Here is a 26,324-nt window from a genome sequence, read left to right as displayed (position 1 = left end):
GCAAACACATCTTTTTCGAACTGCAAGTCATGCTTTGTCACAGGACTACTGAACACACTTGGAGGAAAGTGCTAACTGCCCTCTTCCACACACATGAGCTCACACAGGCCCATGATTGGCTAATGTCTCTCTGATTGACAGGAGCGAGCTCGTATGCCGTCGCGCCCACACCAGAGACTAGTAAACATTACACACGTGGTTTGTAGACTCGATATGTTTCACACGTTTCCTCCCACCACACGAATCGTTCATATTCACGTTCATTGCACCTTCAATTGTTTTATAGGTCAACACATGGCACGTGTTCCTGATGCCACGAATAAAAAGGAATACCATCTGTGTATTGCAATTCATGTTTTTCCCCCCGGTACAACAGTTACCTCATTAATGACTACTGCAAAATACAGATTTTAATTTCATTTCCATTTATTACTTTCTATTTTTGTCACCCAATTAAGTACCTTACCCCACAGGTTCTCATCTCTTTTGTGTCCAACCTCTGTTTTCCCGCGCAGGGGACGTGACTGCACTTTAATCCCTTTGTTTGTGTAATCCGCTGGCACTCTGAACGTGATCCTAACAATCAGATGCACAGAAGAACATGGCACTGCTGATCAAAAACAAAACAAAACAACTATTTATTTTGGCTAAGCAACGTGCTAGATACCGACAGTGTATAAAATTTGATGGAAAAGTCGCTCTCTAAGAAAGAACAATTCTTTGGGAATTGGATCTTTTTTCAGTTTGGTTTTGGTTCGTAATAAATCTTTCCTTTCATTTTTTACCTCCGGATTGTGTGGTTTTAACGGTTGAATGATGAAGCAACACCGTGAAAGCGTGATATTTTTAGATAATCGTACTGTGAACATATCAAACTGTGACCCTATTGAAATGATCACTGTTGAAATGATGGGCAAATTTTGTTTCTTTAACAAATTTACTCAATAAACGATTGAATATATACTGCACATTAGGTGTGTAAACCGAAGTGTCTTGTTTGCATCCATTCCATTAATATACATTATCTGGCCGAAAATTTGTGGACACCTGACCATGACACCTATATGTGCTTGTTGAACATCCCATTATAGAAGTAGTTCGCCCATTTGATGTTTTAATGACCTCCACTCGTTTGGGAAGGCTTTCCGGTAGATTTTGGCTGTAGGGATTTGTGCCCATTCAGCTATAAGAACATCAGTGAGGTCAGGTACTGATGTAGTCGACGTTCCCGTTCATCCCAAAAGTGTTCAGTGGGGTTGAGGTCAGGGCTCTGCGCAGGACATTCAAGTTCTTCCACTCCAGCCTTGGCAAACCATGTCTTCATGGCCTTCGCTTTGTGTACAAGGGCATTGTCATGCAGGAACAGGTTTGTGCCCTTTAGTTCCAGTGAAGCGAAATGAGTATTTGCTACATATTTACATATTATTCACAACAGTTTTGAGAGGAACCACAGTTGGGTGTGATAGATAGGTATCGGGTGTCCCCAAAGAATTTTTGTTATAGCGTGCATTTTAATTGGCTAGTTTTGTGATTTGAACGATTTCCGGAATGCCCGGTAAATATAGACCTGTCTAGTCTTGTTTACAAATAATATGTGTGTAAAAAAAAGAAAAAAAAAAAGAAGAAAAGATAATAATAAATAAATAATTTTAAAAATAAAATAAAATAAAATAAAAGCATATATTTTAGACTCTCCGTACGCCCTCTATCGACAACCCAAACCCGGAAGTGTTGGCCGAGTTCTCCAGCCTTAAAAATCCAGTAGAATCGACGTCACGTGATGCCGGAAGTTTGCCCTTCGGCACTTTGGGTCCGAGCCTTCGCGGGAGCAGCGGCGCTCAAACTCGCAGGTGTTTAGAAGGAACTTCAAAATGGAAGGTGACACCGCCGTCCGGAGGCTGAAGTCCTCACTAAATAACGTGTCTTGTGAAAACAGCGGCGCTCCGAAGCGTGAAGGGAGCGGCTGTGAGGACGGGAAGAAAAAACACGGAGGCTCATTCGTGCTAAGCGAAGGAGTCGCGTGCGCGCTCGTGCTTCTGTTTATATTCGCGCTTTGGGGTTCCATGCATTGGTCTGTAAAGCAGCTCGTTACAGGAAAACCCACCGGCGACTTCAACGCCACCACGGCAAGGTAAGCACTGCTGAGTGTCAATAAGCACCCCACTCCCTGTAGAAGTGCCCTTCATAATAGTGCACTGATGCAGAAGCGTGAAGCGGAACTCTACCTGACTTCACACTGTATCAGCCAAAGGGCGCGAGCTCTCTCGGTCACCTCCCCACCTGAGTGGGCTGCATATGATCTTATTTCATTTTATACTGTTGTCATGTTTTGTTACTTGTCTTAAGTTCGCTCCTACGATATTTTACCTCTTGCTTAATTGACTACTGGCATAAAGTTGGTTTGAAGTTGGAGGTTCGATATTCGCGGATATGAGGAAATTAAGGGACCGTCTCTAAAGTTACGTACCACATTGTTAAACACGATTCTAACTTCAATAGCATTCGAAGGGAATGACTTACAGCCATATAACCAACTGTAAAGTGTTCATCTGGATGTCAGATATGACGCAGACCTTTTTAGATTTTTAATAAAATAAACTATTAATAAAGTAATAAAATACATGGCAGTATTTATTGAGCTTTAAATTAGGGTATATTTTGTGTATGGGCCCATTCTGTGGTGAGATTCATATCTAATTTACATGTGATTTAATAGCTTATTTTAATAAATATCAAAAATGGAAAAAGGTCTGCGTCATACCTGACACCTAGATGAACACTTTACAGTTGGTTGTGTGACTGTAAGTCATTCCCTTCAAATGCTATTGAAGTTAGAAACGTGTTTAACAATGTCGTAAGTAACTTTAGAGACGGTCCCTTAATTTCAGCATATCTGCGAATATCGACCGTCCGGCGTCAAGCCAAGTTTATTGCAGTTAATTGACTGCAGATTTGTCTGTGACCGTTGAGCGGAAAAAACCCGACAACACTGCGGACGTTCACCCGTCTCGTATTCTCTCCACACAAATGACTACATGTGAAAACGTCGAGGTACGACAGTGCAGGAGCCGTCGGTAACTGTTTTATCCTGGTCAGGCTCGTGGTGGATCCGTAACCTTTCCCAGGATCACTTATTGTGAGACAGCACCAGTCTAACACAAACATCACACACACACACATCACACCTTTTTAAAAACTTTTTTTTATTTACACCATGTTTTTGGGAGGTCCGAGGAAACCGGACAAACCCACTTAAACACGAGGAGAACATGCGAACTCCACACAGACGGTAACCCGAGCTCAGGACTGAACCGGGGACTCTGGGTCGCCGGTTCAATCCTCTGACTGATTACACCCTTCTACACAGGCTTTCTGTATTCGGGGGGGGGATGATGGCTTAGTGGTCGGCACGTTTGCCTCACACCATGCTTGCCTCGCACCTCTGGCATTGGGAGGTTCGAATCCCGCCTCTGCCTCGTGTGCACGGAGCATGTTCTCCCCGTGCTTCGGGGGTTTCCGCCGGGTACTCTGGTTTCCTCACCCGGTCCAAAGACTTGCACTGTAGGTTGATTTCAAAATTGTCCGTAGTGTGTGCGATTGCGCCTTACGATGGGGTTGGCACACCATCCAAGGTGTCCTCGGCCTTGTGCCCCGAGTTCCCTGAGACAGGCCTCAGGCTCCTCCGTGACCCTGTGTAAGATAAGTGATATGGATGGCTGGATGGATGGATGGATGGATGGATGGATGGATACATGTAAATGAAGATGTTCAACAGCGCTCCACGTTGCGGTCGGAATGAAGTCATTTGCATTAATGGAAATTTTTGCATGGAAACATAGCCAATGTAAAAAAAGCCCAACATACGCCAGTTTTTTTTTTTTTTTTTTTTTTTTTTTTTTTTTTTTTTTTTTGTATGGCGTTTCCAGCCATGGAACGATCCAGAAACAGATGTACAAAAACCTAGACGCCGAATTGTTATCGTAATCTCATTCCCGTTCTCTCCCGACGGAATTCTGACCGATCCTGTAGGCTCCTTCTGTTATTATTTCTGTTTGTATCTGCCCGCGATATTTTCTAACGCATTTAGTTATAAACAAATTACGAATGTAAACCACAGTGACCCTGACCAGAGTAAAGTGCTTGCTTCCTGACTATCAGTGAACAAACGCCGTAAATGCATCATGCAGCACCGCGAAAGGAAACCACCACATCCAATACACTCCCATGTCAATCAGCTTTGTCCTGCAAGCTTCCTACCCGTCCACTTTCTCCCACCTGCATGATTTTTTTACTCGGGTTTTCAGCTCGGGTTTTTAGCTGGCGCTCCTGCTGTTTGTTAGGCCGCGTGAGGTTTGGTAACATTAGCTTTGCGGATAGATTTGTAGTTCGATTAGAGTACAAGTTTTCAGCAGTCGTGTGCAGAAACGTGTGACGTCTGTAGCGAAACAAATTCCGTAAAAGTAAGTCGAGCATACGACGAGTAAAACCGATCCGCTAATGCTCGTTTGCTCCATCTCGGCGTGGTCCGAGATCTCTGTAGCTAAATAGAGGAAACCGTTTGAGGGAACTGAGAGCTGCAGATACCACCCATGGTCAACTTTTATCTATAATTCATGCCCGTTTAGAGTCGCACGAATTTCTTCGGTTCTTCGCGTCCGCTGTATGTTTATTGTGTCAGGGCGAGGGTGTCGAGAGCAAACACACCGCATTATCGCGAAGCCAAAATGTACATTTAATTGTGCTTATATATTTGTTTACCGCATCGCATTGCAGATCAGGTGTAAAGAAATCTACCGTAGAGAACCCTCTTATCAGTGTCTTATTGAGCCTTGTTTGCTCGTAGTGTAAACTTACATCGAGTCAGTTTGAAGTTTTTTGCTTCCTCGTGTGGCCTCATGATTTTGTGTGTGTGTGACTGTGGTCAAGTGTGTTACTGTAGGTTAATGTGTCATTCAAACCTGGTCGTATAGTTCTCTGCTATGTACTTTTATTATTATTTTTTCCCCCTACACTTTCCAGTATGTGTGTTGGCGGTTTTCCCGATCTGTGTTTACGATGGAATGATGATCCATGCAGTGTGCATTCCTGCCTTGTTCCCGGTGTTCCCGGGATAGGCTCTGGATCCACGACTCTTACTGAAGATAAACGAATGAAAGAATGAACAGTCATAGAGTGCCTTTCTCTGCCTTTCCAACATTTTTGAGTCCTCAAGCCAGCTGTGATGAATGTTAAAATATCAAATGAAGGAGAGAAAATGAAAGCACTAAAGGAGCAGGACTGGGAGGGAAACACCGGTCCAAGACTCGAGTTCTTCTCCTATCCAGACATTTTATTGTGGTAAAGGGTGTGTTAATGTCTGTGTGGAGTTTTGTGAAGAAGGGTGTGTTAATAAGCCGATGATTTGAACCGGCTGCGTTAGAGCAGGAAAACAATGAAGGGTACATAATGAGAGAACCAAAGGGCTGCTACAGCAGGTACTGTGGTGGTGTTGTTTGTGAATTCTGTATTCGGATGTTTCCTCAGGTCTTTCCCTGCCACACACTGAGACAGAAAGACAGACAGACAGACAGAGAGACAGACAGACAGAGAGACAGACAGACAGAGAGACAGACAGACAGAGAGACAGACAGAGAGAGAGACAGAGAGACAGAGAGAGAGAGAGACAGAGAGAGAGAGAGAGAGAGAGAGAATGAGAGAACACTGCAACTTGATACTGTTTGTCTGTCTTACTTACCACTGACGTTATCAGCCTCAATCTCTGGTTTGAACTTTGTTCCTTCTTGAATATTGCATTGCTTAAGTCATGACCTTGATGCCCAAGAGGTCTTTTCTTCTGTGTGTGAATTTTCCCTCTACTCGCACTACGCTCCCGAAGACTGTGTTAGTTAATGGGTATTAAGAGAGCATTTGTAGTGTGAAGTTGAATGAGCCGTTGCGGGTGTAGTGTTTATGAACACATTAACGCGTTCCAGCTCAGAATTGAGGAATTCCAGGATTAACTCGAGAAGCAGGACGTCTTGGCCGTAAATCCTTTATCAGATGTGGAAGCAAAGCGCTTCCGTAGGAGGTGAAACCAGTTAGTAATGAACATGAACGCATTGTACCAGCATCAGTAATACCTAAACCCCCCCCCCCACACACACAAATTCACGTTTGCTTATGTATGTTTTGTGTGTAACAGGAAGTACCTGGAGCGCATCACCAGTGTGGGGCCTCGACCCGCAGGCAGTCCCGAGAATGACATCATGACGGTGAACTTCCTGTTGGAGCAGGTGGAGCGGGTACGAAGCGAGAGCGTCGAGGGGCCGAACACCATCACGGTGGAGATGCACAAATACAGCGGCTCGTTTAGCATCGACTTCCTCGGCGGATTCACGAGCTGCTACGATCAAATCACTAACGTCGTAGTACGTCTCGAACCCCGAAGCGGAGCTCAGCACTTCGTACTGGCTAACTGCCATTTCGACAGTGTGCCCAGCAGTCCAGGTAAACACTGCGGCCGTGGTCCGTTCCAATATCGGAGGTGTCGGTAGTAAATATGCAATCCGAATGAGTATTATTAGGCCGCAGCAGGTATCACTGAACACCCGTCAACCACTTTATTACGAACACACCGAGTAGGACCGAACCTCCCCCACCTTCTCCCATTCTACCAAATCCCAAATGTGCTCTGTTGGTTTCAGGTCTGGTGACTGGGGAGGCAACTAAAGTACAATGAACTCATTGTCATGTTCAAGGAACCAGTTTTTGAGTAACCGTTATAAGATGGGTAAATCGTGGCCAAAAAGGAATACACGTGGTCAGCAACAATACTCAGACGTGCTGTGGCATTCCGACAGTGCTCGGATTGGTTTTAAAGGGCCCGGTGTTTGCAGTGAAAACATTCCCCACACCGTTACACCACCACCACGAGCCTGAACTGTTGACACAAGGCAGGTCGAGTGCGCGGATTCATGCTGCTGACGCCAAATTCCGAGCCTCGCCGTCTGTTCCAGCAGAAATTCTGAAAATATAGAGCCTTACATAGGACATGCTTCTGTGTCCAATAAAGAAAATACCTATATGACCTCTAAAAGAGTTCACACACATGATTCTGTCTAGCTAAAACCCTGTTAGTGTATACATTCATACACCAGGATGTACCTCCAGTACAGTGAAGAAAAATTCTTTTATAAAAACATCTCGTAGTAATTGTTTTTTTTTTTTTTTGCAACTTTGATGTGTATTATTAATGGTGAATCACTCTCTTTGTGTGTGTGTGTGTGTGTGTGTGTGAGACAGGAGCAAGCGATGATGCTGTAAGCTGCGCCGTGATGCTGGAGGTGTTGCACTCAATATCCAATCTTTCCATTCCTCTAAATCACGGGGTTATCTTTCTGTTTAACGGAGCCGAGGAGAACATCCTTCAGGTGAGAGCGGCAGAAAGATAGGGACGAAGAACTAAGAAAAGATAGATAGGTTTAGAGAATACAGCGTTGTATTGCAAAAACAACGGCCCGACCTACAGTATGTAGAGGTGTGAACTGATACGGAAATTCTTCGTGCGATGCAGCGTCGGTCTTCGTAACACTGACGTTTACATGTATCTTTAAAAAAAGGAAGAAAAAAAAAATCCACGGACATCATGAAACGCATTTCCAGAACCTTTGCTACGTTTTCCAATGGGATTTGGACCATTTGTTAAAGAAATGGAGAGAATCAGTGAGAGAGAATCGAAGAGACAGAGAGAAAGTTGCAGAGATGTACAGGAAACGAGAATAGATGGAGGGAGAAGGAAAAAAACCAGACAGACAGACAGATGGGTGAAAGAGAAAGTGGGTATCTGCGGGTGAGACTTGTGCACCAAAGCAACATGTATATCCTCGTTGTACGATGTATGTTTATTGGTTGTGTGTGTGTGTGTGTGTGTGTGTGTGTGTGTGTGTAACTCAGGCGAGTCATGGCTTTGTCACTCAGCACGAGTGGGTGAAGCAGATCAGAGCATTTGTGAATTTGGAGGCTGCTGGAGTCGGGGGAAAGGAGCTGGTGTTCCAGACCGGTATGTACGCACACACGCGCACACGCGCACACACACACACACACACACACACACACACACACACACACACACACACACACACACACCCCTGATCTTCTGACCACTCAATTGACCCTCTTAAAATAACATCTCGCGTATTCAGTTTCATACCAATTAATTCTCATCAATTAATAATGCGTTTTTAAAACTCCGTTTTTCAGGAAAAGTATGTCCTGGAAATCTGCTTAACTATCCTGTCTACACATTTTTTAGGTCACGTGTTCATTGTTGTGACGTGCTCATTGTAGCTTTCTCGTAATGACCGATGCCTGTTGGTCACAGCTTGCACTCTCCTCTACTTTCAGTCATTAGAAGAAATAATCTTTATTTCTGCTGAAAGAAAAAACAGTTTGTGGTAGTAGATGTTACAGACCCACCCGTATGTTATTGTGTGCGTGTGTGTGTGTGTGTGTGTATGCGTGTGTTCAGGTCCTGAGAACCCGTGGCTGGTTCAAGCGTATGTTCATGCTGTTAAACACCCTTTTGCCTCTGTTGTGGGGCAGGAGGTTTTCCAGAGCGGGATTATTCCATCAGACACCGACTTCCGCATTTTCCGAGACTTTGGCAACATTCCTGGTATATTAACACATGAAAACACGCACATACATGCAGTATGTAATCAATTTTATATGGAAAAAAAACAACAACAGATAGATCGATAGATAAGCACGCAGTACGACAGCCAGATGATTAGACAGTTATGTGTGCAGGTAGATCGAGAGACATTTACATGTAAAAACATGTTTTTGGCTTCATGATTATGCAATTGTCGGAGCTTCTATCTAAAAATGCAAAATACAGGGTGGCGTCACCGCAAACCAATGCACAAAAGATTTTGTGATGACAGCATTTATAGAACACATACCTGACGAATAGAATATACTAATAACGTAATCGAAAATAATTTAGCATTTATATCGTATACTTGACAGTTGTGTTTTCCTGCAGGTATCGATCTGGCCTTTATTGAGAACGGTTATATCTACCACACGAAGTACGACACCGCAGATCGCATCCTTACAGACTCCATACAGAGAGCAGGTACGTACACGCGAACACAAACTTTACCGTTTGTTGCAGTGGCGGGAAATTATACGCACGGATTCCTCTAGAAAGGATTGTGGGTAATTTCCATGCAAATGGCAACCGTCGTACTGTGGAAAAATAGTTCTGAGCACCGGAACTGAACTACTTTTGAAATGTTCACTTATGTCTTTCACTTGTATGTAATACATATGATGCAAAGGTTTGTTTATTTGTTGTCACATCTGTAATGCCGATCAATTAGTATCTAGGTTAAATGACAGCACCATTGATTAGGCTTTGTCGCTGCTGTGAGACATTTTGTTCACCAATGTGAGTTCAAATGTCACATCCATAGTGCTGGAATTGCCCTTGTGTTTATTTTTTTTTCAATTGGACTTTCACATTGTTATATAGTTATTATATATAATATTATAGAATTATATTTCTGGCTAGTTACTCCACGTGTATCGATTGGGGTTTGTCTGGCCGCGGTGAGACATTTCCAAGTAAGACTGCAGTGGAACGTGACATGGTTGAAATGTGTTTTTTGCCAGGTGATCGTGATCTCGGTGCTCATTAATTAGCAGTAAAATAGCTTTTTTGGTAAACTTCTATATTGAGCTTTGTCACTCACTCAAATGTTTGTAATGCAATGTAATCATCTTATTGTGTATAGGTTTTTTTATTCATTGTGATTGATCAGCACCGTGGAGCCAAAATAATGTGCGTTTTTGAATTTGGTGTGCGTCACCAGGTGACAACATCCTGGCCCTGCTGAAGCATCTGGTCACCTCGGAAATTCTGGCTGACCCATCAGAATATCGCCATGGTAGCATGGTGTTTTTTGATGTCTTGGGTCTAACGATGGTGGCGTATCCAGCACGAGTAGGTTCCATCATCAACTACATGGTCGCCATAGCAACCCTTATCTACCTTGCCAAGAAATGTTTGCGGCCTAGCAATGTGGGTAAGTACACACACACACACACACACACACACACACACACACACACACACACACACACACACACACACACACACACACACACACACACACACACACACACACACACACACACACACACACAAAAAGTCCCATAAATGTCCCAACAGTCTTGTGGGTTAGTGTGTGTGAAAGTCCTTTATAGTTTGCTCGGCGCTAGTGATATTCTTCAGTTAAACAAAATACAATATTGATACAAAAAATACCCTGGACGTTGGACAGATTTAGAAACAAGGACACCTTTTAACAAAATGGATTATAAATGAATCAATATAATCAATTAATATAATTGTTAGCATGATGACACTTAACGGAATCCGTCGAACCACCGGTGTGTTGTCGCGGTGTGCAGGTGGCCGGTACGTGTTGGAACTGGTGTACGGCTCGTGCGTGTTCGTGCTCAGCTGGTTCGTGGTACTGCTCACGGTTCTGATTGTGGCGCTGATGGTCACATTGCTGGGACGCTCCATGTTCTGGTTCACTCACTTTCACACCTCCATCTTCCTGTACGGATCTGTCGCGACTGGAAAGATACTTCTGATCCACACACTTGCCAAAAACCTCTATTACAGAGTGAGTGAAACATACACAACATGTCCTAGCACGTTTTCCCTGGTTAGTTCTCCTTCCTTCCTTTACTTCACTCTGTCCCAGTATTCCTTCATCTCTTACTTTTATTCCCTAGAAAGTGATTGAAAATTGTATTGAAATATTTCTCTTTCTCTCCCACGTAGAATATGCGGAAGTTGGATTTGGGCGACTTGTTCTTCGACGTCAGTCTGCTATTGTGGTGTTGTGCCCTGGTTTTCCTCACTCAGCGTGGTCTGTGCTCGGCATATGTTCCCATGCTCATGGTGTTCTTCTCGCTCACCACCAAGCTGCTGCTCTCCAGACACTTTTTACAGAAAGGTGTGAGGCGTCGCATATTACATTAATGCACACATTTACGACGACATGCAAACCCGTGGAAAGGCTTCTATGTAAATACTCGACTGTTTTACAGCTAATTAAGCCCTACAAATGCGGACAGCACCGATGCACGTTTATGCAACCACGATAGCCGAACAAGTCCACTACACTGCCGCTACTCGTACAACTTCTTAAGAGATTACAGTCTTTTTAAAACAAACAAAAAAAAAAACTGCTGCACTAAACACAGCTACTTTGAATCCAGTTGAAATATTTGGTTGTTTTTGAGACACATTTCCTGGCTGAGTTCATGCATAATTCAACACGGTCACCTTGACTTACGATAACCAAATGAATCAGTAACTTTAATGACAGACACGCACATTGAAGTGAATGTAAAAATGTTGCGTCGCGGCAGATCCAACCCAACGCGTGTAGGCGAATCCCCACGGCCACGCGCCGAAATCCTAGTGGAAAACCTTCCCAGACGAGTGGAGGTTATTATAACGGCAAAAAGGAGGACTAAATCTGGAATGGGATGTTCAAAATGTGTATATGGATATGATGGTGAGGTGTGCACAAACTTTTGTCCATATAGTGTACTGTTGCAATCAATGATTCAACCCCCAGTGCAAATCTTGCAAGTTTGTTGTCAAAATTTACAGACGTTCGGCTGTTTGCGACGAACAAATCGAACAAAAGCGATTGAGATAATTCAACACGACGGACGCTTCGAGTGGTTTCCCCAAATTCAAGTGAAAACGCAACTTTTCAGTTCCAAAATTATTCAACCCCTCCATGGCAAGGATTTGTAGTACGTAGTAGAGCACGCTTTGGCTGTTATGACCTGCCGCAAACGAGATGCAGAGCCAGACACCAACTTCTGGCAGCGTTCCTGGTTAATCTTAGCCCCTTCCTCATGAGCAATGGAGTCCAGTTCGGTAATATTCGTGGGTTTGCGTGCTGCAACCGCCGCCTTCAAATCCCACCAGAGATTTTCTACGGGGTTGAAGTCAGGTGACTGTGGAATCTTCCAGGACGACTTCTGCAACCAAGCCTTGGTGGAATTCGAGGTACGTTTAGGATCGTCGTCGTGTCGGAAGGTCCGACGACGACCAAGCGTCAGCTTCCTCACAGACGGCGTGACGTTTTCTCCTAGGATTTCCTGATACTTCGAAGAATCCGTCTCGCCTTCCACGCGCTGCAGGTTTCCAGTGCCAGAGGATGCCAAGCAGCCCCAGAGCATCACAGAACCACCGCCATGCTCGACTACTGATGGAGTGTTCTTTCTTCGTTCTTCTCCCTCCAGACGTACCGCTGATCCATCGTGCCGAAAAGTTCCAGATTTGTTTCGTCGCTCCACAGAACAGGATCCCAAAGCTTCTGCGGATTATTTATATGATTTTGAGCCGACTTTTCTCGTGCTTTTGTGTAAGTAGTGGTGAACGTCTTGGAGTTCTGGCGTGGAAAAGCTCTGCGTTTAATACGCTCCTTACCGTGCTCACTGAAACCTCAGTGCCTGTTCCCACCAAGTCTTGCTGCAGGTCCTGCCTTCTCAGAAATCTGGTTGTAGCTTCCTTTCTGCACGGTCCAGCTATTTCATAGCCAGGCTAGTCCCTAGCCAGTTCAGGTATTTCATGAGTTCCAGCTCAAGCACACCTGGTGCACCTGGTGAAGCAGATTAGTTGAATCAGGTGTGCTTGAGACAACACCTGTTTTGTATATTTGTGCTGTTGTGAGGGATTCTGTTCAGGGGGTTGAATAATTTTGATCGCAACTGTATATGTGGCCTTGTATCTGTGGAGTTTGCTGTTCAGCATATTGTTTATGGAGATATTTTGTGTCACTGACGGTGTGTTTATGTGCAGGTGTGTCAAAGTCCTATTTAGTCTTCTACCTGTTGGGTTTGTCTTTCCCCTACGTTCACCTGCTGTTCCTCATCTGGATCGTGTTTGAGATTTTCACACCCATCATGGGACGCAGCGGCACTGAAATCCCCCCCGACGTAGTGCTTGCGTCACTCGTTGCCATGACGACCACCTTACTCTCCTCTTTTTTGGTGAGTGAATCTCACACTTGGCAGAGGAAAAAAAAAAGGTTTCTGTATATTTACGTAATAAACCTCTCACTTCAACCTGTCTTTCTAAACACACAGATTCACTTCCTGTACCTGGCACGCAGCACTAAGCATGTGCTAGCTGCTTTGTGGACGATTTTCGCCGTGATGTTCGTCCTGGTTTCCTGCGGACTTTTCTTTCCGTATTCGGGCGATCCAGCGAGTCCACGACCCAAACGAGTCATTGTACAGGCAAGTTCTTTAAAAAATATTAAACGAGACGATATATAAAAGGTTTTTCTCCACATGTTGACAATCATGTACAGTCAATTCTGAAAGTCTTCTCTACCAAGAATGTTTTTGCCTCATCATATGGTGTAACGTACTAGTGTATACCCCACCGTGGGCGGCCGTGGCTCGGGTGGTAGAGCGGGTCGTCCGCTAATCGTAGGGTCGGCGGTTCGATTCCCGGCCCACGTGACTCCACATGCCGAAGCGTCTTTGGGCGAGACAAGGAGCCCCAAAGTTGCTCCCGATGGAAAGTTAGCGCTCTGCTACCCCTGGTGTGTATGAATGGGTGAATGAGACGCAGTGTAAAGCGCTTTTGTAGAACCACTAAGGTTAAAAAAAGCACTATACAAGCCCATAAATTTACCATTTATCATCTTGAAAGATTAAATTTAAAAAATGGTCCTGGGTAATGGATTTGGACTCTAGACACGGACACTCTAATATAGTAATGATTGTAATGATAAACCGCCATTTTAAGCTTGTCGGGATTGTTGGATGGTTTGTTGGATGAAGGATCGAGTAAAGATATTTGTGACATTTGTTTGTCTGCCTGGGGAAATTCTTCACGTTGTGTAAATGTCTCTTGTACACCTGCTCATTCATGCAATTATCCCATCAGCTAGTCATGTGGCAGCCGTGCATAAAATGATGCAGGTGAACAGCTTCAGCCAGTGTTCACATCGAGCCTCAGAATGGGGAAAATATGACCTCAGTGATTTTGACCATGGAATGGTTGTTGGTGCCAGATGGGCTGGTTTGAGTATTTCACAAGCTGCTGATCTGCTGGCTTTTCCCAGGAACTCGCATAAGCACTCTTTTTTTTTTTTTTTACGTTGACCAGATAAGTATCTCAGATTGCACCAAATGTTGATCCTTGAGGAGGATGGGCTACAACAGCAGAAGACCACCTCAGGTTCCACTCCAGTCAGCCGAGAACATGAATCTGAAGCTAACCGAAGCTGGACAGCTGAAGAGTTTTTCCGATTTCGCCAGAATTCCGCCACAACAGCAGCAGATGGTTTTCCCAGTCCACCGCACATTTCCTTGCAAACGAAAACGTTTACAAGTCCGGCAGGTTCCCGTTCGGAAAAACGTCTCCCGCGCTTCCGCGTGCGACGTAGCTGACGAACAATTTGCCGTCGGCAAATCGGGTTGCATCGAACGGTGATGAAACAAACGGGTGATGTGTGTGTGTGTATGTGTGTGTATTCGAATCTGACATGCCATACAAGTAAAACACTGTTCTGTCTAACCTAGTTAATTCTGATGTTCCTGTTCTGTACTTAGTGCCTGCAATTTCAAGAGAAAAATCTTTTTGTATGTTTCCTTTGCTTAGAAAATTGCATGTAGTGTAACTTTAATGAGAAATACATAAAAGGTGACCTTAAGGGTACCACCCCAGTGACAAGAAAAGGTCCAGATTGCTTCTACTTTATCCTGAGAGTGTAGTAAATATGTCCTTATCCTGTTACACGTGCTGAACCTGTTTTATTAATTAATTAATTAATTAAGTTTTTAAAATTGAAATTGTGGTGTTTTTGTTCTAAACGGTCGCACTATTAGCACTATGTGAAGTTGTGTGTTCACTGTGACGCCGGATGGTGTGATGGTGGTGGTGATGACCTCATGCTGTACGTGACCCTTGTTTTTCAGCACACGACCCGCACCTTTCATGCTTTGGACGGCTCTCTGGAGAAAACGGATTCGGGTTTTTGGATCAACAGCTTCGATTACACGGGAATGAGCCACATCACCCCTCACGTTCCCGAGATCAACGACACCATCCGCATGCGCTGCAGTGACGAGTTACCCTTCTGCGGTTTCCCCTGGTTCCTTCCCGTCAAATTCCTCATCAAGTGAGTCGTCGTATTCATCTTAAGAAACGGGGCAAGCCGAAATTCACGATGCCGCCAAGTTCCCGAAACGTAAGAGAAACGAAAGGTGGTTAAAAAGGAATATTAGTATCGCTTTTCTCTCTCCCAATGAGACGTCGGAACACGGCCTTTAAATAGAACCGTAAAAACAGTATATATTGCGAGTTCTTGGATAATCTTTGCCTTATTTAGGAAAGAATTGACACCAGCTCCAGACAGATAAGGGGGGGGAAAAAGAAAGGTATCATCTGCAACGTTACATGAGGAATCAAGGGTCAAAGCGTGTGTGTGATCTCACAAAAGCTATCTTCCTCGAGATCTGCGTTCCTGCAGGTTTCATCGCCATCAAAACCGAACACGTGTTTTAATTGATCGAGCACGTCTTAAGGCAATGATTAGATGGTCAGGTGGGCGCGATTATGGTTGGAGCGAAGGTCTTCAGAAGATGGATCTCCAGAAACAGGGTTGGTGACCACTGATCTAGTCTGTAATTCGGGACCAGTTTTCCTCTTTGGCTTCTATCTGTTAAGAACCAAGAACGGATCTGAAATCCAGTATGGAGGAACGATAATATTTAGTTATGTATATGCTATGTAAAGGTCTCTCATATTGTTGGCTTTTTTTTTTCTTTCTTGTTTTAGGAAGAACTGGTATCTCCCCGCCCCTGCAGTGTCGCCTAAATCCCCGCTGGAGTTTAAACTGCTCTCCAAACACGTATCCGAATGGGGGACAGTAAAGTTGGGCTTTGAAGCTAAAGGTAAGATATATCAGGTGTGTGAGGAGGTGTACAGAGGAATATAGGTGTAGGGGTTTTAGCAGACTTGTTCTGAACACAAATGGAGCAGATATAAGTGGATTTGTTAATAATTATTTAAGATTATCAAAGGCTAGCAAGAGGTTGTGTACAGTTTTGGGGATGTTCTCATTATGCATTACCCATAATGCATTGTGAGCGTACACTAGTTTGAATAAGATGAGGCTATAATCGATGAGGCGCATAGTGGAGACATTCGCATGTTTGATCATCTATAAGTGTAAATATAGAACTGCTACAGTGTCTGGTCAAACGCTATCTGCAGAAATCCCTTTAGGTGAACTACTTGCACGGTAACCATGGCAACGTGTAGCCAATAGAACAGAACTCCCTCAGTGAATCAGCGAACGGAGATCAGTCGAGTCTAGTGCGATGTCGAGGCTCCTGTTTGACAAATGCCATGACTGACAGTTACCTCAGGAGACCAGACCAAGCACACTGATGTGGACCATCATTTTTAATGTTTATTACTTTGTTTAATATTGTTACTATGTTTAATAATTTTATTTATTGCATGTTAACTTACAACCCCAATTCTCATAAACCCATGTTATTCACAGTAGAACCTAGAAAACATATCGAATGTTTAAACTGAGGAAATGTCCCATTTTAAGAAAAAAAAAAAAAGAGAGAATTTTGAATTCGATGGACAGTTCATGAATTCTGCATGTTAAACTAAAGCCATGTTTGAAGACCCAATAACGAATGTTTTTTATGATGTTATTTTTCTACAGGTCCGAGCCACATGTCCCTGTACATCCTGCCCCACACGGGGTCTTCACTCACAGGCTGGTCGTTTGCGAACGGGACGCCGCAGTATGATCAGAACGGAGAATATTTCATATATTACTCTCATGGTGTGGATGCAGCACCGTGGACCTTCTGGATTGAGGTTCAGGTAAGTTGTAAAGTACAGGACTGATAAACACCACTGACAGCTGCGTTCGACTTCCCTTTGAAAGTGTATCCCCCCCCCTTCTTCCTCCTCTCAGCCATCTTCAGAGCGTTTGGATGAAGAGAGCATGGTCGCCGTCGCCATTTCACCTCACTATTTATTCGGAGACGATCAGCACACTCCCGAGCTCAGATCGTTTTTACGGAAATTTCCGGACTGGGCTTTCGTGACTTCATGGGTCAGCACTTACCACATGTACCTGTACTGAGAGCGGCGAGCTGAGCGTCGAACTCCCAACGTGATTGCAGTGAAAAGTCTCTGTGAATCAGATCCACACACATTATTTACGACTAAACCACAGTCAGGGTTGTGTATTAATAGTCTGTCCCCCCCCCCCGCTCTCTTTCTTCTCGCTCCACGTGCAACGGTTTTGTAAAGTCATTATAACTAAGTGTAGCGTCCGTGCCATATTGAAATACACAACCAGTATTCCACCACCATCCCGTTTAACACTTCATACTAAAGGATCATCAAAGAGAACGCGACTAAAGCAAACAAGCAGCTTAAAACCACTGTGAAGGACTGGCAATATTTCACTCGAGAGCAGTATTCACTAAACTGTTCTGGGGTCATTCGGTGACATTTACACCGGGTCACAGCGTTGAAGGTGCTTTGTACTGCATGAGTTTTCTTAGCGCAAGTAAGTCTCATTCTAGTATTTATTTACTACAAGGAAGACTCACTCACTAACAGGTCAGCAATAAAATCCATGAAAAGGGTACAAGGACGTTTTTTGTAACAAATTTTAATGTGACTTTTTTTTTTTTTCCTTCCTTTTTTACTATACACATCCTAAACAAGTAAAGTAAAAAAACAGAAAGAAATGACTCATTCACACACATTGTAGGATGCTTTTAAAAATAATTTATTTTTATTTCTTGTTCTTTATGTACAGGAAAAGCTCTAGAAACTTGGTAGAAAAAGTGAATTGTACAAGAATTTTGTCATTATAATATACACACTCGCTCCCTCTCTCACACACACACGTTCCTGATGCGACGCCGCAGATTCCCCCCATTGCAACATGTCGACCTTACACACAGGAAGGAAGTCCGTTTTCCTGTGTCACGTTTACAAAAGTCCCGTGTGAAATACGTACCGTTCATTGAGAACACGTGAAATGATCGTTATAAAATATATATTTATATACACCTACACGCATCACTGTGGTGTACGCTCGTTCCTCCATTGCACCTATTGTGTCACTTTCGCCTTCGAGTCCACAGACATGGGAGAAAACACAGAAATCATGAGTATGAAAAAGAAAAAAAAGGAGAGAGAGGGAGAATAAATTCCCAAATTCAATTTGCATATTCATATCAGCTCGAAGCTGCATGTGGGCCTAAATCACTTCTTTGGTAAGCAGACTAAATGAAGCAAGAAAGCACTAAATATACATGCTGGAAATGTTTAACACACTGCAGGGAGGGGGAAAAAAAAAAACTCCCCCCAAACAAAACAAAGCGAGATGCAACACACACACACACACAGCACAACAAGCTACTGTTTGACCTGAGGGAGCAGCGAGAACTGAACAGTTTGGTCCACATGGAGAACATGACTGAGATTCAGGGTCAAAAAGAGCCGCCAAGACAAACCGAGCTGCTGCTTGATCATTGCACACGGATACACGGATACACAAAGCCGTAATAATACTGACGTCACAAAATATAGTACACGTGAGCGGTTCCGTGTTCATTAAACCCCTACACGGCTGTGAACTCGTCTCTAAGGCAAAGACGGGGATTTCAAATCTGTCCAACAGCGACTAGAATGATTTTCCCTTTCAGCTCACAATCCATCATACATTTTATTTATTTAAGATTTACATAATACTATTTATTACCTCATCAGCAGCCGCCGCCAAAGGATGAGGAGGTCAGTTTTACTGAGCAAACCATTACGAATGACGTATTCTTCAGGTCACTGGTGTTTATGTACCTTGTGGCTTTGTTCACTCTCACACACACACACAATCGGATTACATTTAGAAATGAACGGGGTGCGAATACAAAAAAACAAACAAAACAACCTCCTCTTATAAAGTACCAGTGGAGTATCAGTCATGAACAGCGAACTCCTGCAAACGCAATTTTATAGTGAAATAAAAATGAATAAGAAGTTATAATAACGACCATTCAAGCCTGAGCTCATACACTGCAGCAGATCTTTCTCAGTGTAGGAAGGAAAAAAAATGGGGGGGTCAAACAAACAAACACCCCTCAGTTCTAGTGTTGTCACATGATAAATAATCTGGATTAATACTGGACAGACACATACAGGCTGTGCGAGTTAGAGAGACGGCTTTAGCAAACGCTGCACGTTCGACACGTTTTATAGTAGTGAAGCAAACGCAGGACAGAATGAGCTCACTCATCGAAAAACAAACGAGTAACAACGACAGAGGGAAAATATACTGAATATATAATAAAAGGTGAAGCTGTAAATTCTTTAAAACCACACACACACACACACACACACACACAATGTAATTTGCATATCGGTGCTTTCAAAGCACAACAACAAGCAGACGAGCGAGGACTGGAGATGGGAGAAATAAACAAAAAAAAACATGTTTTGAATGCAGAGAACTATAGTAACTGAGGTATTAGAAATACTCACATAATAATAATAATAATAATAATAATAATAATAAAAAAACCCATCTATTTAGACACAAAACATCCAATTAATCCAGATCTGCTCTTCCTATTTATAATGATGGATGGGAAAACAAAATCAGTACAACATGGAAATTAGGGTGCACGCTTTGTCAGGACCGCCGCTAGGATGAAAAACAAAACATGTTTACAAGACGAGTGACCAGTGTTGTGTAATCTGCGCTGTATAACCACTGCTAGCTCGCATTCGTGCGTGCGACAGGGCTGGGTAATCCGACTATACGATTTTGATATCGGAACATATTCATATAATGTTATCATCATCATCATCATCATCATCATCATCATCATCGGATAGCCGTGCTTTCACATCCTGCAGGTAGACGCTAACGTAACTGATCCTTTCCCTCGTTGCGGAATCTTTTAGAAACGCGGAATTAAAAAAGTAAATCTCTTCGTATCTAATGTGTCATATTATGGCTAAAGCGTTGTGATAAATACGGTGTAGAGAAAAAATAAAACAGAATCGTACTACAAAATCCTTAGCGTATATCGGAGGATAAGATGGCTCTGTGCTAACTAATAACAACAACAATGATAATAATAATAATAATAATAATAATATAGATTTTCCGTACTGCTTATCCTACACAGGGTCACAGAAAGCCTAGAGCCTATCCCAGGGAACTTGGGGCACGAGGCAGGGACACCCTGGGCAGGGGCCAGCCCACTGCAGGGTCACACACCCATTCACACACTACGGACAATTTGGAAATGATAATCAGCCTACAGATGATGCTTTTAAACTGGGGGAGGAAACCCCTGAAGCACAGGGAGAACATGCAAGTCCCACGCACGCAGGGCAGAGGCGGGATTCCGACCCTGGAGGTGCGAGGCGAACGTGATCACCACTAAGCCACCATGCCCCATTAATCAGATCATAAAAACTTAATAGGGAGTGAATACAAAATGCCAATCTCCTGAGCACAACTGACCACCACACACACACACACATCCTGACAATAATAAAATCAGCATAAAAGAATCACATTTTAGCCTGTACTTTTACCGACCGGACACCACAAACCCCGCCCTCTTAAACGGTCACGTTTTCTGACGGCTGAATCGAGTTTGCGAGAGCCGCTTTTCAGGCTTTTGCCAGAGCAAGGGGTCAAAAATCGTAAAAGCTACACTTAAACCTTGGCTGTTGGGACGTCTGTGTGTACAGTGAATTATCAAAACATGATATTTACCCAGCCCTAGCAGCAACAATTGCATTTTGGATAAACTAATAATGTGGATGTGCGAACTTGATTCCTCGGATATTACACAGCGCCCCCTACCCCACCGCATCGAAAGGTCGCCTAAGAGCAGTTAATCTTGGAAATACAGCCTCCTCTCATAGAGATCAATAATACTGGTATTAGAACACACACACACACACACACACACACACACACACACACACACACACACACACACACACACACACACACACACACACACACACACACACCACACACACACCACACACACACCACACACACACCACACACACACCACACACACACCACACACACACCACACACACACCACACACACACCACACACACACCACACACACACCACACACACACCACACACACACCACACACACACCACACACACACCACACACACACCACACACACACCACACACACACCACACACACACCACACACACACCACACACACACCACACACACACCACACACACACCACACACCACACACACACCACACACACACACCACACACACACACCACACACCACACACACACAGAGTCTGGATGGATGTGAATTCAACCAAAAGACAGAACCGCAACATTACCTATACCTATAAACCTACTGGAGATCACAGCCGCGTCTCTTCTGTCCTACACTGTCCCTTATTCACTACATAGGCCACACATCATCCCACACAGAAGATTTTCTCTTGGTGATGTTCAAATTGTGTCCTCCGGCAGGGAGGGATAACGTAAACGTGATGAGCGAGGATGCGTGATTTACGACGAGAGTACTCCCTGCTCTGTTCGGCTCTGTTAACTGGGTGATGAGACCACGTACCATCGATAACGCAATAAACGATATCGGAATTGTAGACACAAAAAAAAAAAAAATACCCGTTGAATTCATAGCATTGAAATATATTACTTCTGAGTTTGAAGTCATAGATTTCAATGCAATGGTGTTCAAAACGCGTTATTAAGAATTCCGTGGCTTTTACCATTTAAATGTTTATGTCTCGTTCTTGCTTCCCATACACAATTCCGATAGACATCGCAAGTACTTTTTTTTTTTTTTAAATAACACCGATCACCTCACCTGTACCTCAATCATCGATCAATCATTTTATTATAGACGCCATCAAAACCATAGATATTTTTGTATTTTGAGTTTTAAATCCCGCACTACTGTTTCACTGGCACTTTGTGAGCTCATCGAGTATGATGTGGTGGACTGCGTTATCATTTTTCAACACCTCTACTGAACTGTGCCGTGGGAAGATGACGTGAGCCCTACGCTGCGAAAAAGAAAGCGAGCCTCCTGATCACAAAACCACCCGGCGTTCTCTCTGTAGTGCCCGAGTCACCTTAATACGCTCGGACAAAGTTCCTGCCTTCTGCCTGCGCTTCCGTCCACGTGCCCTTTTAACGACGCTGCATGGCTTGGTGAATAAGAGAATGGTTTAGGACACGACGGAGGGGAATCCAGATCCTGCTGATCCTCCGTTCTCTCGAATCACGAGAGCGTGCAGTCGTAAGCACCCTCATCAGCCGCCTCGTCCTCCGATTCCTCCTTGTGGTTGTCCTCCATGATACGAGGGGCGGAGCCAGCGGGGATCTCAAGAGTCATGGGGTGGGTAAAGGTCGCGACCCCGCGATGCTCCTCCACTCGGGGCAGAACTGGGTCGGCCATCTTGGAGATGGACGGCTGAAACGAGTCGAGCTGATCCTGATCCACCGAGACGTCGCACAGCTTCTGCAGCTCGGGAGCAATGAGGTTCAGGAAGGGCTTGTAACCCAGACTGAGAAACACAACGTGCTAAAGGTTACTAATCAAGATTTTCTATACGCATTTACACATTCTTTCTTCGTTTTATTTAAACCACAGTTCATGCTAGTATATTAGTTAATGCACCACTTTTGGAATAAAACATCAAGAGACACACACACACACACACACACACACACACACACAGGCGCACCAACTGACCAATCAGATGAAGCCCACTGGTCAACAGCGATGAGTCCGGATTGTACACTCTGAACCGTTTCTGTATCCGTGGCGTCCAAAAAGCCCAAAACTTGCTTAATGACACTGACATCACGCAGAATCAGACCAATCACAATGCTCCATTCCAAACATCCCGCCTCTAAAAACACATGCAACAAGTACCTGTGGAAAGACAACAAACTGATCAACACACTCCAAACCAACGGTCTCCAAAAAGCACATGCAGGTCATACCTAGACAGAGAGAGCATTAATAGATTTCAAAAAACACCCCTCCCCCCAACTGATTACTATTGGAAATACATTACAGGCAGGACAAACTGTCCCTCATTCCGATGAGCTTACCTCAGCTGCACCTGAGACTTGTGAGGACCCTTATTGGCCAGCTCCATGGAGATGTGTTCCAGCTCTGACTGGCTGAGGCTCAGGGTGGAGAAGTTCTCGTCCACCATCGTCCAGTCACCATCCACCATGGAGCTCGTCTCAGTCAGATCTGTGGCCGAGCCGATACTGCACTCCTCCGCTAGAGAGAGAGAGAGAGAGAGTGTGAGTGTTTTAAATCTAGATGACCCAATACAGGGGTTAGTCTTTCAGAGACAGCGCTGAATGCATTCCTGACAAATAAGAATCAAATCAAATCAGTGAATTTAATTACCAAAAAAAAATAAAATAAAATAAAATAAAATAAAATAATAATAATTGATCTTATGCTAGTTAAAATTGTGGACCAGACTATAGATCAAATACACACTGGACACACTTAACATTAATAAGAACTTATGAAGTCCAAAGCAGAAACTAAGTATAGGAGTGGCTCAGAGAAGCAAACTCTGCCATCTCACTTTTATTGATGAGAGGAGACAGAAAAGCTTCTTGTGTTTGTGGAGCGCCGTGCGAAGAGGCCGAGTCAATCTCTTTAGGCTCCGCCCCCAGTCCATCCAACCAGTTATGATTGGTTGTGATCTGAGGCGGTGCCGTGTCCATATCGCTGTTCAGTAAGCTATCGTTAGACCGAGACTTCAGCAGACGTGTGCTCAACACTGCAGAGAGAGAGAGAGAGAGAGAGAGAGAGAGAGAGAGAGAGAGAGAGAGAAGAAAAATGGGAAGATGTCTGAGACATTTACTTATGTTCAAAGACTCACAGATCTTTACAAACTACTATATTTGTTTTTACTTGCATATATAAGTTACAGTACGTGAAAATGCAGACATATATAAAGGACATGTCTCTACTGGTACCACACCTGTACCTAAAACACATTGGAGACACAAGGATTTGTAGTCGATAACACATGGACGCACACACACCTGTTCGACAGCGTCCGTTTTTGAGCGGTGAGCCAGCAGGGAGAACGGGGAAAGGCCACAGGAAGTCGTTATGGAGGCATTTAAGGGCAGAGACGAAGTCGACGATGCGAGCAACACGCGTGCGCTCACGGGTCAGCCAGCCAATCAGCTCGAAGCCCAGCTGCGCCGAGAAACAGCCGAGATCCTTCAGCCGGATCTGTTCCAGCAAACGTCGCGCGTGACGCCATAACATCATGTCGATGTACATGTTCTCAGCACTGTCGCTCTCCTTACTGCACACACACACACACACACACACACACACACACACACACACACACACGCGCGCACCTTTAATACTGTTTAAAAAGCATCTCAGGGAAATTCCTCAAGAAATCGGTTGAGGAAATCCAAGAATACATTTCTGGAAATTCCAGGCAAAAAGCTTGTTTACTCTGAAGATGCTAAAATATTAAATTATTTTGGAATTTTTTTTTTTTTTTTTTTTTAAATCACAACATAATTCCCATAATTCCATGCATCATTCCAGAGTTTTGATGACTTTATTATTATTCTAAAACATGGGGGGAAAAAAAAAAAAAAGATTGAGTGTTTCTAAACTTTTGACTGGTAGGGTATATTCATCCCCCCCCTAAACAGACACAGGAGTGGTCTTAAACTAGTGCATCTGAGTGCGTGTGTGGACAAAATGTTTTTATTCAAAAAAACAAAAAGGAGCAGATAAAATACTGGTCACTGAGGTTAAGATTAGGGTTAGGTTTAAACGTAGCACAACGTTTATTAATTACAATGTGTTAATGGAAGATCCTCACAAAAACAAAAAAGAAAAAAAAAAAAAGTGTGTGAGAGCACATGGCAGACCCTTTAGTGGGGGGTCCTGAAGGCACGCTGAAGGTTTTCTGTAAATTGAATTTCCCTGTAGAAGCCGTTTCTGCTGATTGAGACAGACTGATACTGCGATGGCGAAAAAACTCAAATCCTCCTGTAGAGCTCGGCTCCTAAACAGACAAAAAAACAAACAAAAAACATGAACCGTGCTCGTGTTATAAAATAACCCTCGACTGATTCATTTATTCGAATGCATCTGGCTGGATGTGAAATGGAACCCGAATGTTATGTTTATTTCTCTTCTAAAGTAAATAAAATAACTACTGTACAAAAGCATCCAGTCCCCGTCATCTCTGCGTCCTCGCCTTGCTAATCCGCCGTTCGGCTGAATCCCGAACGACTTCCTATTCACTACTTATACACTCTACCTAGCGAATAAAGTAATAGTCATAGTAATAGTCACATTTCTGCTTGCTTCAAAAAAAGTTATTTATTTAAAATATAAAAAGAGCCACATGCTTTACACAAAACTTTTTTTTTTTTTTTTTTTTTTTAAGCACGCACTCATCTTTTTTTCAGTTTAACAGCTAATAATAAAATGGTATGTTAATAAAAATCAGATTGTATGCTTGATATTTATGGAATTAAAATGTGTGCCAAAAGTATTGAACATTGAACTTTTCAAGACCAGAACAAAATATACAATTAGAAAGAACAACGCACTGAAACTGAAAACTGAACTCTTAACAGTTTTCTAAGCTTGCTTTTCGCTAATCATGGTTTATGAATGCGTTGCCAGAGCTTTCGATTACGTGCCGCAAGTTTACATTCTGACACAAATCTCACGTGTGGGTGGGGCTTAGCAACAATTTACTCTCGTTGGCTTGTGAGAGATTTGTATCGACAGCTCGAGTCTCCAGCTGAGGAGGAGGAGGACGTCGTTGATGAGGAGGACGACGACGGTCGCATGAGACTACCTAAAACGCAAATATGATCAGCGAACTAATATACTTACTAAGCAAGTCATTTTAAACTACAAGGTACAAGCCATAACTTTATAGTTAACTGCGTTTAAAGCACTCTCTCCGATTTACAACTCGAAAACCTCTACTTCTACTGGACAGGGATATGATGATCCAAATCTCACTAGCCAATGAGAGGAAAATCGTTGTTAAGCCCGCCCACACGAGAGGTTTATACCAGAATGGCGAAGGTGAACTTTGAAAGTGTGAGCAAAAACTTTGGCAGTGCAGCCATAAACCGTGATTAGCAAAAAGTACGCTTACA

At 43.5% G+C, this 26,324-nt stretch overlaps 2 protein-coding genes across 4 annotated transcripts in view; one reads left to right on the top strand and one right to left on the bottom strand.

Annotated features, from left to right (window-relative positions):
* The first annotated feature begins 1,774 nt into the window (after positions 1-1,774).
* On the top strand, positions 1,775-21,047 carry LOC108278733 (endoplasmic reticulum metallopeptidase 1). Of its 2 annotated transcripts, none has more exons than XM_053687937.1 (15): positions 1,775-2,131; positions 6,182-6,486; positions 7,282-7,409; positions 7,933-8,038; positions 8,507-8,653; positions 9,026-9,118; positions 9,858-10,070; positions 10,459-10,679; positions 10,841-11,015; positions 12,884-13,074; positions 13,171-13,323; positions 15,016-15,218; positions 15,878-15,993; positions 16,785-16,948; positions 20,281-21,047. In XM_053687937.1, exons 1-15 carry the CDS (start codon positions 1,872-1,874, stop codon positions 20,539-20,541), a joined length of 2,736 nt encoding a protein of 911 aa, XP_053543912.1. In that variant the 5' UTR covers positions 1,775-1,871; the 3' UTR covers positions 20,542-21,047. The 2 variants fall into 2 exon arrangements, with proteins under 2 accessions (XP_053543912.1, XP_017347735.1); XM_017492246.3 differs by having other exon boundaries at positions 1,776-2,131; positions 17,043-20,341.
* A 976-nt stretch (positions 21,048-22,023) lies between these two features.
* Positions 22,024-26,324, bottom strand: part of ric1 (RIC1 homolog, RAB6A GEF complex partner 1) — a 49,725-nt gene continuing 45,424 nt past the window's right edge. For both annotated transcript variants that reach the window (XM_053687931.1, XM_053687932.1), the window contains exons 21-26: positions 25,071-25,207; positions 24,210-24,481; positions 23,744-23,941; positions 23,247-23,424; positions 22,882-23,064; positions 22,024-22,693 (exon numbers count right to left, since the gene is read on the bottom strand). In XM_053687931.1, coding sequence (XP_053543906.1) covers positions 22,408-22,693; positions 22,882-23,064; positions 23,247-23,424; positions 23,744-23,941; positions 24,210-24,481; positions 25,071-25,207 — 1,254 coding nt within the window. In that variant the 3' untranslated portion in view covers positions 22,024-22,407. The remainder of the gene's footprint in view (positions 22,694-22,881; positions 23,065-23,246; positions 23,425-23,743; positions 23,942-24,209; positions 24,482-25,070; positions 25,208-26,324) is intronic.

The sequence above is a fragment of the Ictalurus punctatus genome, chromosome 18, assembly GCF_001660625.3.
Source record: "Ictalurus punctatus breed USDA103 chromosome 18, Coco_2.0, whole genome shotgun sequence".
Classification (NCBI taxonomy): domain Eukaryota; kingdom Metazoa; phylum Chordata; class Actinopteri; order Siluriformes; family Ictaluridae; genus Ictalurus; species Ictalurus punctatus.
The sequence above is the reverse complement of the archived record's forward strand: the minus strand, read 5'-3'. Positions and strand labels throughout refer to the sequence as shown.